Source organism: Nyctereutes procyonoides, unplaced genomic scaffold (genome assembly GCF_905146905.1).
Source record: "Nyctereutes procyonoides isolate TBG_1078 unplaced genomic scaffold, NYPRO_anot_genome, whole genome shotgun sequence".
NCBI classification, from domain to species: Eukaryota; Metazoa; Chordata; class Mammalia; order Carnivora; family Canidae; genus Nyctereutes; species Nyctereutes procyonoides.
The window spans coordinates 52,401,432-52,416,743 of NW_026575042.1; the positions used below are offsets into that span (position 1 = coordinate 52,401,432).

Below are 15,312 nucleotides of genomic sequence, written 5' to 3' on the forward strand. Positions count from 1 at the left end.
CTCTCGGGGAGGCCCGTGGCCCGTGTGGCTCGGCTGCTGGCCTCGGTCAGGAGATTCCTCACAAAACCCGCAGATTGGAAAGGGCCGCTGGGAGCGGTCGTCACTGCCGCTGTCCTCAGGTGAGTGACCGCAGCAGGTGAACTGAAGCTGGGTCTATTTCGCAAACAAATCGGTCTCAGTCAGGCTAATAGGGTTGACCTATTTTTGGCAGAACTAAGGGTGATTAGAGACAAAGGTCTCACTGACGCGATTGGGGATGTTGGGTTCTCATGGAGCGCGTCGGACCCTGGGCCGGGCCGGGCCGGTGCCTGGTGCAGCCGTCCACGTGAGCGTCTTGGGCTTTCTCCCCTGTGGCCTCGGAATCCTCTGAGACCTAAAACGCCTTCTCCTGAGCCCTGGCCACGGGAGCGTCGGAGAAGCCGCGGCAGCCGCTCGGGACGGACGGTCCTCGAGCCTGGAGCCTGTTCCCTGAGCCGCTCGGGGGGCCGCGGGAGGCGCATCTGTCCCTGCCGCCACCCAGGGCGCGCCCACGCCGGACCCCCCGGCCGGCTGCCCTCCGCGTCACTGACCCGTTCAGAGTCCGACCCAGTCCTTAGCCATCGTTGCCCGTTTATCTCCCAGAAATGCCTCTTGTCATCTGATTGTTGGAGCCGTGGGCAGCCCCGAGCGGCTCTCCCGTCACTGTGTCCCCGAGGAGTTTACCTGAATCCGCTAGTGTCCGACCGAGAGCTCCAGCGAGGACCGCCCCGCCGGGTCGGTGGTTCTCTGCGACTTCTGGGGAAGCGTCAGTGAGGGGACTGCAGGGCCCAGGGCGGGCCACCCCCGGGGTCCCACTTGGGCGTATTGGTTATTTCAAATAAAGTCATTTAAGAGACAGACTACACAGCAGGGACGCTCTGCCCCCCACGTCCCCCCCCCCCCCCAGCAGGAACCGAACCTCCCACGTGCGGACGAGCCTTCCTGTACCACTGGGTGTAGACAACCCTGTGACTTGTAACTAATTCGCCGCCTCGGTCCGGGTTCCGTGGAGAAGTCCTTCTCCTCACTCATCGAAGCTCCCAAAGTTTTCCTTGTCCTGCTAATTCCTTAGACACTCGCACTGTTGATAAAGTATAGAAACTGGCTGCCGTGGTCATTGGTCATTTCTCCGGGTGCCAGCGGCATTGCGAGGCCTCTCCGGGTGGTTTCTTTTTTCCTCCTGTTAATCTGTCTCGTATCCGTTTAATTCTTAGACCAGCTAGAAGAACCTTGATGGGTAGAATAAAAATTGAATCCCTCCCCCAGAAATGCTAGGAATTTTGAGAGGCAGACGATGGCCACGCGCGCTGGGTCACTTCCTCCTGCCCTGGGGAGGTCCTGCACCGAATCTGCTTAGGGCACATACTGGGCTGACTCTTAAAGATTGATTTAGGCCAACACTGCGTGCAGTTTGTCGTCAGAAATGAAAATCGTACATATTTGATAGAATTTCAGTTACGTCACTATTCCATTTGCAGACACTTGGCTTTCTCCATGAAACACTATGTTCATAAAATTCAAATTACACAAGACTAAGAGTTTAGTACGAATTCAGCATATTACACAAATCTCTACAAACACATTGAACACGTTTTATGTAGAAATGTAAATATTTATTCAAAAGTAGATACAAAAAAGAATAGTCGCGTGAAATCATAAAAAATAGTAAAGTTCCTTCTAAACTGATAATATTTTCTCTACAATTTGCTTTATTGAGATATATTAGCCTCTTTACATCCTAGGAAGCAGGAATCTAGCAACAGAAAGTAGTCGGCTGCGCTACGTTCAAGGTAATGGGAGATACAGAGGTGAGACCACCAATCTTTTGTTTTCCTCAGTGTGTATTGATCCAAGCACAGCATTTAGGGCCGAAACCCCGAGAAGCCCGTGGAGCAAACTCTTAGCACGGAGCAGGGTTCGGTACGCCTGCGTTCCCAGAATTGATTAAATGAACGAAACCAACAGAAAAACAAAAACCCCAACGTCTTGTAATTGCTGAGGATCGTGACTGCAGGCCCTGCCAAAGACCAGAATACCTTCCACCTTCCCTGTTTTACCAGAGTGATTAGTGATGATTTAGTACAGTCACTTTGTTTAGAGTTTGGAGTGAGCAGATCTTCTTCTTTTCTTCTCTAGAAGCTACTAGGCTGTGTTGGCGCCACAGCTCAGCCTCCTTCGGTGCCAGAGCCCTCCTGTGCTGTGTGCAGCTCCTGGCAGTGGTACTTCACTTTCAGCGGCTTACCTGGGTACCAGACCAAGTGAATGCGGCAGGGGATGATTTCCTAGAAAATAAGGGTCCCAGATACTAGGATCCGCCAAGACGTGCGGCGAACGCAGCTGTGTGCCGCGGGGGTGCTGGCGATCCTGAGCCCGTCTGGGCCCCCACCCTGCCGGTGTCCATGAAACGAGCTCCCTTGGGAACATGTCCAGGCCCTGGGGGGACCGTGTGCCCTGCCCCGAATGCCAGAGGCTTGTTTTGATCTTCCCTACAGTCGATCTAGTAAAGACCCCCCACCCCCCAACCCTGCACAGGCGGTGCCAGCAGGTCTGTGAGGTGTCAGCCCCCTGACCTCAGGGCAGTGGCCTCCACACACCCTCTTGTTCCATAAAATCTGTGGACTAACAGCCTGGACCGAGCCCCGTGGCGCCTCGTCACCCGCCTGCCGACCCCCCTTGTCAAGAAGTTACCCCGAATAAAACCCCGTGACAACGGCGTGGAGCTGCCTGCTTCGTTTTCTGGCCCCAAGGCGCGCTCCGCGTGGACACTCCCCGCCCCTCCGCCACCTCCTACGTACGTAGGGTTTTGTTGTACCTGCGTCGAGAATTCGTGGAGCAGAACCGTGTAATCAAAATCAATTGCGTCCTCATTCGTTTTCTAGGGAAGGAAAAAGGGAGTGAGTGCAATGAACCGGGTGGGTTCCTGTTTAGCTGCGGGCCCTGCCTCAGCTCCCCTGGGGGTAGCCCGCGGCCCCCAGGAAGTCATGGCCTCCTACTGCTTTGTCACCGGTTCGGGGACAACCTAGTTGTCCAGCACTCCCGCTCTCCAGTCGGTGTGGTTCCTGGCTCCGGGTGGAGGCGGGGCCCCGTGCGGATACGGAGGACCCTCCGACAACCTTGGGAATCCAGACTGCACCTCCCTGACCGGGCGGCCAGCACTTCCAAAGGCCACCGTGGACCAAGTTCTGTGCTGCGCACTTTCCACGTGCCGTCGCGTGATCTCTGTCCTGCGGGAGTGCGGATCATGAGCCGAGCGTTACAGGCTCCAGGTTGCAGCTGGTAAGTGAAAAACGGACTTAAACCAGATCTACTGACTTTACCACCCGCGTTCTTTATGCCACTGCCTCTAGAACCAGTAGGCTGGAGGTTTCTAGGCGGGCAGGCTACTTACCACGTGTTTGTACAGTTTAAAAATTGGTTTTGGGGGATCCTTGGGGGCTCCGCGATTTACTGCCTGCCTCCGGGATCAGGGCGTGATCCTGGGGTCCCAGGATCGGGTCCCACATCGGGCTCCCCGCACGGAGCCTGCTTCTCCCTCTGCCTCTCTCTCTGTGTCTCTCATGAATAAATAAAATCTTTTTTTAAAAAAGTTGATTTTACGTATAAACTTGAAGTTTTTTTTTCCTTTTTTTTCCCCGGGACAATGCCTTCTTATTCTGTTTTTGAAAATAGCATTTCTGGAGGAAAATCATAACAGTCTCTAGATTTTAGACAAAAAAAAGGGGAAACCCTGAAACAAATAATGGATTTCCAACTCCGTCTGATGACTACTTTGCTAAAAAACACAGTGTTACATGTCTTTTTTAATATTACAATGTTTGTAAACCCTGTACCATTTAATTTAGACCTTCCTCAGTAACATTATTAAACCTTTACATTTTTGTTTTTATAGAGTCTTCCTTCTGTGGGAGGAAGCACCATCCACCAAACCAGGGAGCAGGAGGGGACACTGCACATCCTGGCCTGGCAAATTATTCCAGGGTTGGGCCACCCCCGCCGGGGCACACTCTGCCAAGAGGTAGTTCTTTTTTTTTTTTTTTTTTTTTTTTTTTTACGATTTTATTTATTTATTCATGAGAGACACACAGAGAGAAGGAGGCAGAGATACAGGAAGAGGGAGGAGAAGCAGGCTCCATGCAGGGAGCCCGATGCGGGACTCAATCCCAGGACCCCAGGATCACGCCCTGAGTCAAAGGCAGACGCTCAACCGCTGAGCCCCCCCAGGCGCCCCTGAGGCAGTTCTTTTTAATATTATCCAGAAATGATCTCTTTGGCTTTGGTTCAAATGATCACAAATGCCAAATCCTTCCCTCCAAACTGATGATTTCCTTTTACATTTTCCAGTAACTAAGCGCTTTAATCTTCCTAGAGACAGACTGCACGATCCCCACAGACCCAGCGTGGTCTGAGCCGAGAGGAAGTGGGCCTAATTATTAATCTACGCTACCTGAAGGAGGCCTCCTGGGCGATTATATGGGGCAGGTAGGGCGGCTTCCAGGACGCAGCCTTGGCCAGCAGGGCCGTCCCGCCAGGCTAAGGCCTCGGGCTGCTCGCTGGTGCTGCAGGATACTGAGGGGTGCTGACGACACCTGGTCTGGACTCGTAAGTGTTGGAACAAGGCTCACTTGTACCTTTTCTCAGTTCAAATTAAGGGCCAAGGGTGTGTGCAAAGTCCTCATCTGGTTTTGTTTCTCTTTAGCCAGCAGTACCTCCCTTGCCCTTGGTACGGTCCCTGTGGCATTAAGGATGACACCTGTTCCTCCGTCTAAAGTGACAGCTGTGCGGGTCAGGTGGGTCAGTCTCTACGTGTCTTGTTACCCCAGTCTGCCCTCAGGCCTTGTTCCCCTGGAGCTGTGAGTCTGTACGCCTGCCCGTCCCTGCACACGGCATCTAAAGGGGACTTTAACCCTGAGTGTAAAGACAGGGACTCCCACTCCAGAAGTTTTCAGAAAAACCATAATCTCTATACTTCCCTGAGCCACCTTGGGCCACAGAGCGCCTCCGGGCACTTCCTGCGCCGCGCTGTCTTGGCTCTATCGGCCCTGCCATCCTGCATCTAGTCTTCGAGAAGAGTAGGTTGATCTGATCTTAGGGACTCTGTAAAGCAAACTTCCTTGTTTTGCTTGTCGCCAGGTTACTGCTTTTGCTGACAGATCATGGAAATCCTTTGTGGCTACAGAAGAGCAGAATCTGAAATTCTATGTGGACATGTGCATACTTTTCTTTAAGGAAACTCTAAATGTGTATCAACTTTGAAACCAAATTTACCGATTGCTCTAGTGGTTTAGATTTATGTTAATTTCAAGGACTTTAGTAAATTTGTTAATCCTCCTTAAATAGGCCCTAAGAGATGAAGCTGTATATTCAGTTACTATTTATCTAAAACCCAAACCTCACAGGGTAAAAAAAAAAAAAAAAAAAAAGGCTAAAGCTGTTACTAAGTGACCATTGCCCCTCTGCATTTTTGTTTTCTTAACTCTACAATTACTTATATCCCAATTTTCCCATTTGTAGGTTGGATGAGTGACATTCATGGACAGACGAGAGGCACTGAAGACTGGCTAAACCAAGGCAGAAATAAAGTTGAATATTTGGGCCATACTACGTCCAGGTGGTTGTTAGTTTGGTAACAGGTCACGTACAACTGCAAATGAAAAGAAAGTATGGACATTAAGGGGTCGTAAGGAGGGGGAAGAAGGCACAGTAGGAGGATTCCAAGCTCATCTCATTCCCTGGACACACTGAACCAACCACTGCATATATTACAACTAACTCTGAAAGTAACTTGAGAAATTGGCAAAGCTCTTCCACAGCTGGTTGTAGAGAGAAGGTCACATCACAAAAGCTAGGAGAGGTGGAGACACGACGGGGCACCAGACCCCTGACAGGACAAGCACAAATGGGATGGATATCACAAGCGCACAAGAGTGAGAGGATCGGGAGGAGGGGCAAGGCGGCGGAAGAGCAGGGTCCCCAAATCACCTGTCCCCACCACATTACCTAGATCACCTTCAAACCATCCTGAAAATCTACGAATTCGGCCTGAGATGTAAAGAGAGACCAGCTGGAAGGCTACAGTGAGAAGAGTTCGCGCTTCTATTAGGTCGGAAGACGGGGGAAAAAGAAAGAAAGGAACAAAAGGCCTCCGAGGGGGAGGGGCCCCGCGAGGAGCCGGGCTGAGGCCGGGGCGAGTGTCCCCAGGACAGGAGAGCCCCGTCCCGGAGAAGCAGGAGCTGCACCAACCTTCCCGGGCGGGCGGAAAGGGGCTCGCAGGGAGGTGGAGCAGGACCCAGGAGGGCGGGGATGCCCTCGGGCTCCCGGGGACACTAACAGGCACCTGCAAGCGCAGGAGAGTGCACCGAGCTCCCTAAGGGCTGCAGCACGCACCGGAGCAGTTCGGAGGGGCTCGGGAGCGGCTCCAGGGAGGGAGCTGCGGGGCGGGAGCGCAAATCCAACAACGCAGGCCCGGGAGCACAGGGCGCCGGGACACAGCCCAGGATCCGGCCTCCCCCGGGACAGGCAGAGGCCGGGAGGGCCCAGGACAGCGAGGACGCTCCTGCCCCGAGCTGAGCAGATGAGCGGCCCCGCCCCGGAGCCTCCAGGCCCTGCAGACGGAGAGCTCCGGAGTTACTGCGAGGGCTGACTCCAGGGCTGCAGAGCTGGCCCCGCCACTGCGGTTGTTCCTCCTGAGACCTCACGGGGTGAACAACCCCCTCTGAGCCCGGCAGCAGGCAGGGGCAGAGCAGCTACCCCAAGTGCTAACACCTGAAAATCAGTACAGCAGGCCCCTCCCCCAGAAGACCAGCTGGACGGACCAGTTCCAGGGGAAGTCAAGGGACTTAAAGTCTACAGATTCAGAAGATACTCCCCCGTGTTTTTTTTTTTGTTTGTTTTGTTTTTCTTTTTTCTTTTCTTTTTGATTTCTGATTGCTTCCCCCACCCCCCTTTTTTTCACCTTTCTTTCTTTTTCTTTCTCTTTTTCTTCTCTTTTTTCCCCTTTTTTTCTTTTTTCTTTCTCTTTCTCTTTCCTTTTCTTCTCTCTCTTTCTCTCCTTTTCCCAATACAACTTGTTTTTGGCCACTCTGCACTGAGCAAAATGACTAGAAGGAAAACCTCACCTCAAAAGAAAGAATCAGAAACAGCCCTCGCTCCCACAGAGTTACAAAATCTGGATTACACTTCAATGTCAGAAAGCCAATTCAGAAGCACTATTCTACAGCTACTGGTGGCTCTAGAAAAAAGCATTAAGGCCTCACGAGACTTCATGACTGCAGAATTTAGATCCAATCAGGCAGAAATTAAAAATCAATTGAATGAGATGCAATCCAAACTAGAAGTCCTAACGACGAGGGTTAACGAGGTGGAAGAACGAGTGAGTGACATAGAAGACAAGTTAATGGCAAAGAGGGAAACTGAGGAAAAAAGAGACAATCAATTAAGGGACCATGAAAACAGATTAAGGCAAATAAATGACAGTCTAAGGAAGAAAAACCTACGTTTAATTGGGGTTCCCGAGGGCGCCGAAAGGGCCAGAGGGCCAGAATATGTATTTGAACAAATCCTAGCTGAAAACTTTCCCAATCTGGGAAGGGAAACAGGCATTCAGATCCAGGAAATAGAGAGATCCCCCCCTAAAATCAATAAAAACCGTTCAACACCTCGACATTTAATAGTGAAGCTTGCAAATTCCAAAGATAAAGAGAAGATCCTTAAAGCAGCAAGAGACAAGAAGTCCCTGACTTTCATGGGGAGGAATATTAGGGTAACAGCAGACCTCTCCACAGAGACCTGGCAGGCCAGAAAGGGCTGGCAGGATATATTCAGGGTCCTAAATGAGAAGAACATGCAACCAAGAATACTTTATCCAGCAAGGCTCTCATTCAAAATGGAAGGAGAGATAAAGAGCTTCCAAGACAGGCAGGAACTGAAAGAATATGTGACCTCCAAACCAGCTCTGCAAGAAATTTTAAGGGGGACTCTTAAAATTCCCCTGTAAGAAGAAGTTCAGTGGAACAATCCACAAAAACAAGGACTAAATAGATATCATGATGACACTAAACTCATATCTGTCAATAGTAACTCTGAACGTGAACGGGCTTAATGACCCCATCAAAAGGCGCAGGGTTTCAGACTGGATAAAAAAGCAGGACCCATCTATTTGCTGTCTACAAGAGACTCATTTTAGACAGAAGGACACCTACAACCTGAAAATAAAAGGTTGGAGAACCATTTACCATTCAAATGGTTCTCAAAAGAAAGCAGGGGTAGCCATCCTTTTATCAGATAAACTAAAATTTACCCCGAAGACTGTAGTGAGAGACGAAGAGGGACACTATATCACACTTAAAGGATCTATCCAGCAAGAGGACTTAACAATCCTCAATATATATGCCCCGAATGTGGGAGCTGCCAAATACTTAAACGAGTTATTAACCAAAGTGAAGAAATACTTAGATAATAATACACTTATACTTGGTGACTTCAATCTAGCTCTCTCTACCCTTGATAGGTCTTCTAAACACAACATCTCCAAAGAAACGAGAGCTTTAAATGATACACTGGACCAGATGGATTTCACAGATATCTACAGAACTTTACATCCAAACTCAACTGAATACACATTCTTCTCAAGTGCACATGGAACTTTCTCCAGAATAGACCACATACTGGGTCAGAAATCGGGTCTGAGCCGATACCAAAAGATTGGGATCGTCCCCTGCATATTCTCAGACCATAACGCCTTGAAATTAGAACTAAATCACAAGAAGAAGTTTGGAAGGACCTCAAACACGTGGAGGTTAAGGACCATCCTGCTAAAAGATAAAAGGGTCAACCAGGAAATTAAGGAAGAATTAAAAAGATTCATGGAAACTAATGACAATGAAGATACAACTGTTCAAAATCTTTGGGATGCAGCAAAAGCAGTCCTGAGGGGGAAATACATCGCAATACAAGCATCCATTCAAAAACTGGAAAGAACTCAAATACAAAAGCTAACCTTACACATAAAGGAGCTAGAGAAGAAGCAGCAAATTGACCCGACGCCCAGCAGAAGAAGAGAGTTAATTAAAATTCGAGCAGAACTCAACGAAATTGAGACCAGAAGAACTGTGGAACAGATCAATACAACCAGGAGTTGGTTCTTTGAAAGAATTAATAAGATAGATCAACCATTAGCCAGCCTTATTAAAAAGGAGAGAGAGAAGACTCAAATTAATAAAATCATGAATGAGAAAGGAGAGATCACTACCAACACCAAGGAAATACAAACGATTTTAAAAACATATTATGAACAGCTCCACGCCAATAAATTAGGCAATCTAGAAGAAATGGACACATTCCTGGAAAGCCACAAACTACCAAAACTGGAACAGGAAGAAATAGAAAAACCGAACAGGCCAATAACCAGGGAGGAAATTGAAGCAGTCATCAAAAACCTCCCAAGACACAAGAGTCCAGGGCCAGGTGGCTTCCCAGGGGAATTCTATCAAACGTTTAAAGAAGAAATCATACCTATTCTACTAAAGCTGTTTGGAAAGATAGAAAGAGATGGAGTACTTCCAAATTCATTCTATGAGGCCAGCATCACCTTAATTCCAAAACCAAAGACCCCACCAAAAAGGAGAATTACAGACCAATATCCCTGATGAACATGGATGCAAAAATTCTCAACAAGATACTAGCCAATAGGATCCAACAGTACATTAAGAAAATTATTCACCATGACCAAGTAGGATTTATCCCGGGGACACAAGGCTGGTTCAACACTCGTAAAACAATCAATGTGATTCATCATATCAGCAAGAGAAAAACCAAGAACCATAGGATCCTCTCATTAGATGCAGAGAAAGCATTTGACAAAATACAGCATCCATTCCTGATCAAAACTCTTCAGAGTGTAGGGATAGAGGGAACTTTCCTCGACATCTTAAAAGCCATCTACGAAAAGCCCACAGCAAATATCATTCTCAATGGGGAAGCACTGGGAGCCTTTCCCCTAAGATCAGGAACAAGACAGGGATGTCCACTCTCACCACTGCTATTCAACATAGTACTGGAAGTCCTAGCCTCAGCAATCAGACAACAAAAAGACATTAAAGGCATTCAAATTGGCAAAGAAGAAGTCAAACTCTCCCTCTTCGCCGATGACATGATACTCTACGTAGAAAACCCAAAAGCCTCCACCCCAAGATTTCTAGAACTCATACAGCAATTTGGCAGCATGGCAGGATACAGAATCAATGCCCAGAAGTCAGTGGCATTTCTATACACTAACAATGAGACTGAAGAAAGAGAAATTAAGGAGTCAATCCCATTTACAATTGCACCCAAAAGCATCAGATACCTAGGAATAAACCTAACCAAGGAGGTAAAGGATCTATACCCTAAAAACTATAGAACACTTCTGAAAGAAATTGAGGAAGACACAAAGAGATGGAAAAATATTCCATGCTCATGGATTGGCAGAATTAATATTGTGAAGATGTCAATGTTACCCAGGGCAATGTACACGTTCAATGCAATCCCTATCAAAATACCATGGACTTTCTTCAGAGAGTTAGAACAAATTATTTTAAGATTTGTGTGGAATCAGAAAAGACCCCAAACAGCCAGGGGAATTTTAAAAAAGAAAACCATATCTGGGGGCATCACAATGCCAGATTTCAGGTTGTACTACAAAGCTGTGGTCATCAGGACAGTGTGGTCCTGGCACAAAAACAGACACATAGATCAATGGAACAGATTAGAGAATCCAGAAGTGGACCCTGAACTTTATGGTCAACTAATATTCGATAAAGGAGGAAAGACTATCCACTGGGAGAAAGACAGTCTCTTCAATAAATGGTGCTGGGAAAATTGGACATTCACATGCAGAAGAATGAAACTAGACCACTCTCTTGCACCATACACAAAGATACACTCAAAATGGATGAAAGATCTAAATGTGAGACAAGATTCCATCAAAATCCTAGAGGAGAACACAGGCAACACCCTTATTGAACTCAGCCACAGTAACTTCTTGCAAGATACATCCACGAAGGCAAAAGAAACAAAAGCAAAAATGAACTATTGGGACTTCGTCAAGATAAGAAGCTTTTGCACAGCAAAGGATACAGTCAACAAAACTCAAAGACAACCTACAGAATGGGAGAAGATATTTGCAAATAACATATCAGATAAAGGGCTAGTTTCCAAGATCTATAAAGAACTTATTAAACTCAACAGCAAAGAAACAAACAATCCAATCATGAAATGGGCAAAAGACATGAAGAGAAATCTCACAGAGGAAGACATAGACATGGCCAACACGCACATGAGAAAATGCTCCGCATCACTGGCCATCAGGGAAATACAAATCAAAACCACAAGGAGATCCCACCTCACACCAGTGAGAATGGGGAAAATTAACAAGGCAGGAAACCACGAATGTTGGAGAGGATGCGGAGAAAAGGGAACCCTCTTACACTGTCGGTGGGAATGTGAACTGGTGCAGCCACTCTGGAAAACTGTGTGGAGGTTCCTCAAAGAGTTAAAAATAGACCTGCCCTACGACCCAGCAACTGCACTGTTGGGGATTTACCCCAAAGATTCAGATGCAATGAAACGCCGGGACACCTGCACCCCGATGTTTCTAGCAGCCATGTCCACAATAGCCAAACTGTGGAAGGAGCCTCGGTGTCCATCGAAAGATGAATGGATAAAGAAGATGTGGTTTATGTATACAATGGAATATTCCTCAGCCATTAGAAATGACAAACACCCACCATTTGCTTCAACGTGGATGGACCTGGAGGGTATTATGCTGAGTGAAGTAAGTCAATCGGAGAAGGACAGACAGTGTATGTTCTCATTCATTTGGGGAATATGAATAATAGTGAAAGGGAATAGAAGGGAAGGGAGAAGAAATGTGTGGGAAATATCAGAAAGGGAGACAGAACATAAAGACTCCTAACTCTGGGAAATGAACTAGGGGTGGTGGAAGGGGAGGAGGGTGGGGGGTGGGAGTGAATGGGTGACGGGCACTGAAGGGGACACTTGACGGGATGAGCACTGGGTGTTATTCTGTATGTTGGTAAATTGAACACCAATAAAAATTAATTTATTAAAAAAAAAAAAGAGTGAGAGGATCACACCCCATACCAGACCCCCCTGGCCCTGGGGATCCACCCTGGAAAGTAGAGTCCACATAATATTTAGCTATGAGATCAGTGGGGCTAAGCTCTGGGAGAGACAGAGAGCCACAGGAAACGAAGCCTTTCGAGAGCAGGACACTAAATAATAAGGCCCAAGACAGCACAGAAGGAGCACTTTGCAAAGCACCTGGGGTACACGTGAAGGAGACTTACTGACTAATCTTAGGACATGTGCCAAAGGAACGGGGAGCTACAGGCGATTTCTCCAGGAACAAAGGTAGTGGTGGGTGCCATCTTCTTGCCCTCCCCAGCCTGGATTACCAGATGCTTTCGGGAGCCAGTTCCAGTGCTTTGCACCTACCTTGCTAGGAGCGTGTGCCCACCCTGCAGTTCCCTTGCAGACCCACCACACCCAGCAGGCAGTGCTGGTAAGGACTGGTGCCCCTCCTGAGCAACGCATGCCCTGGGGAGAGGAGACAGAGATAACCCTACAAACTTGCATGCAGCTCTTGGGGCTCGCCTCTTAGCTGGCTGTGCAAGGAGAAGGCCCTGTGTAGTCTGGTGTATCCACAGCTTTTGCAGTGGTTAATTGCATCCAGCCACACTGAGGGCCAGCGCTGCCCACCAGTGATCCCACAGCTACGGTAGAGTCTACCTACTCCGCGGTAGAGTATGGAGAGTGAACGCTGCCCAGGGTGCCTGCAACGGTGAAACGGGTCACTGCGCCAGCTGGGCTGAGGTCCAGCCCCAACCAGTGGCATGCTCACAGCAATCACAGCTTACCAAGAACAGGAGGGTGATGCAGCGAACACAGGTAGGAAGACTGTGCTACAGGACACCACAGACGGTTTCTATACAGGCCACTAATTTTAAGACCAGAAGACTCAGACAAAATGAGGAGACAGGAATATATCCCAAATGTAAAATTAGACAAAAACCACAGAAAGAGATCAAAGTAACGGCCATAAAGAAATTCACTGTACTTGAAAAAAGCAGATGAACTTCAGCAAGAACTTCAACAAAATGATAGAAAATAAAAAAACAGAGATGAAGAATGCAATACCTGAAAATGAAAATACACTAAAGGGAAACAGACTAGAGAACGTAGAAGAACCGCTCAGTAACTTGGAAGACAGGGTAATAGGAAGCACCCAAGCTGAAAAGTAAAAAGAAAAAAATAAGAGTTAAGGGACCTCTGTGACCTCACCAGGCATAATAACATTAGCATTATTGGGATCCCATAAGTAGAAGAGAGGGAAAAGGGGGCAGAAAACTTATGAAAATAGCTGAAAACCTCCCTAATCTAAGGAAACAGACATCCAAGTCCAGAAATCACAGAGAGCCCCAAACAAGATGAAGAATGTCCACACCAAGACAGAATAATTACAATGAAAAAGTAATGATAAAGAGAATTTTGAAAACAGCAAGAGAAAACAAATGGACCCAAGGAAAACCCAATCAAGCTGTCAGCTAATATTTAGCAGAAACTTTACAGACCAGAAGATAATATACAGCGATGTGCTGAAATGAAAAAAAAACTACAACCAAGAACACCTGACAAGGTCATCATTCAGAATTGAAGGACACATAAGGAAGTTTTCCAGACAAACAAAAAGTAAAGATTTCATTACCACTAACCAGCCTTACAAAAAATGTTAAGGGGACTTCTTTAAGAGGAAAGAAATGGCTGTTAACTAGAAGAAAATGATGAAAGGAAAATTTCACTGGTAAAAACAAATAGTAAAGGTAGTAGATAGTCACTAATAAAGTCAGTATGTAAGTTAAAACACAAAAGTAGTGAATTCAATTTTATCTACAAAAGTTAGTTGAGAGATAAATATATGCAAACTAAAAATATGTAAAATAAAAATTTAGTGCTTTTACAACGTGTTCAAACTTAGGTGACCATCAACCTAATACAAGACTGCTATACACATAGGATGTTATACACAAATACCACGGTAACCACAAATCAAAAACCTTTAATAGATGCACAAAGTGTAAAGAGAAAGCAATTCAGGAAGCACACTAAAGAAAGCTAGTAAGCCGCAGGAGAGGTGAGCAAGAAAAGAAAAGGAACCCAGAGGAATACAAAAATAACCAGAAAAAAATTAAAATAGTAAGTATATGCCTATCAATAATTACTTTAGAGCATTTATATTTAAAGGCTCTGGTCAAAAGACAGAGGGTGACTGAATGGATTAAAAAAACAAACAAACACAAGACCCACCTATATTCTACCCACAAGAGACTCGCTTCACACCTCAAGACACAGGAGACTAAAAGACACTGCATGCAAAGCGAAGTAACAAAAAAGCCAAGGCAGCAATACTTAGACAAAATAGACTAAAACAAAGACTGGCAAGAGACGAAGGTGGGTGTTCCCTGTGATGAATCCATTCCACAAGCACATATAACGTAAACATCTGCGCTACTCCTAGAGGAGCATGTAGGTACACGAAGCAGTTCCCACTTACATCAATGAATGTATTGTTTAGACAGAAAATCAGTAAGGAAATAGGCTTTGAACATCACATTAGACCAGATGGACTTAAATTTATTGAGGCTTGTTTTGCAGCCTAAAATGTGGTTTATTTTGGAGAATGTTTCATGTGCACTTGAAAAAATGTATATTCTCTGTTTGGATGGAATATTCTGTGTATACAGAACAAAGCTCAGTTTTTGGAAGGAAATAAAGATTAGACAGAAATGAGATACAAAGGAAAGAGATCAATGAAGTCACGACCTGGTTCTTTGAAAAGATAAAATTCATAAACCTTTAGCCAGACTCATTAGTAAGGAGAGAAGACTCAAATACAATTAGAAGAGGAGGGGCCCTGGGTGGCTCAGCGGTTGAGCATCTACCTTCAGCCCACGGCGTGATCCTGGGGTCCTGGGACCAAGGCCCACATCAGGCTCCCCGCATGGAGCCTGCTTCTCCCTCTGCCTGTGTCTCTATCTCTCTGTGTCTCTGCATCTCTCATGTATAAATAAATCTTTAAAAAAAAATGAAAGAGGAGAAACAAGTGACACCACAGAAATATAAAGGTTTATAAGAATACTTTAAGTATTAAATGCCAAATTGGGCAATGTAAAAGAAATGCATAAATTTCTAGCAAAATATAAAATTGAATCCAAAAGGAAAGTAGAAGAGACTGATTAC

General features: G+C 46.5%; 1 protein-coding gene across 1 annotated transcript in view; it reads right to left on the reverse strand.

The window, feature by feature from the left end:
- Positions 1-1,707: 1,707 nt before the first annotated feature.
- The window catches only part of RARRES1 (retinoic acid receptor responder 1), a 41,586-nt gene continuing 27,981 nt past the window's right edge, over positions 1,708-15,312 (reverse strand). The window contains exons 6-7 of the mRNA XM_055321736.1: positions 2,831-2,893; positions 1,708-2,300 (exon numbers count right to left, since the gene is read on the reverse strand). Of these exons, the coding sequence (XP_055177711.1) occupies positions 2,184-2,300; positions 2,831-2,893 (180 nt within the window). The 3' untranslated portion in view covers positions 1,708-2,183. The remainder of the gene's footprint in view (positions 2,301-2,830; positions 2,894-15,312) is intronic.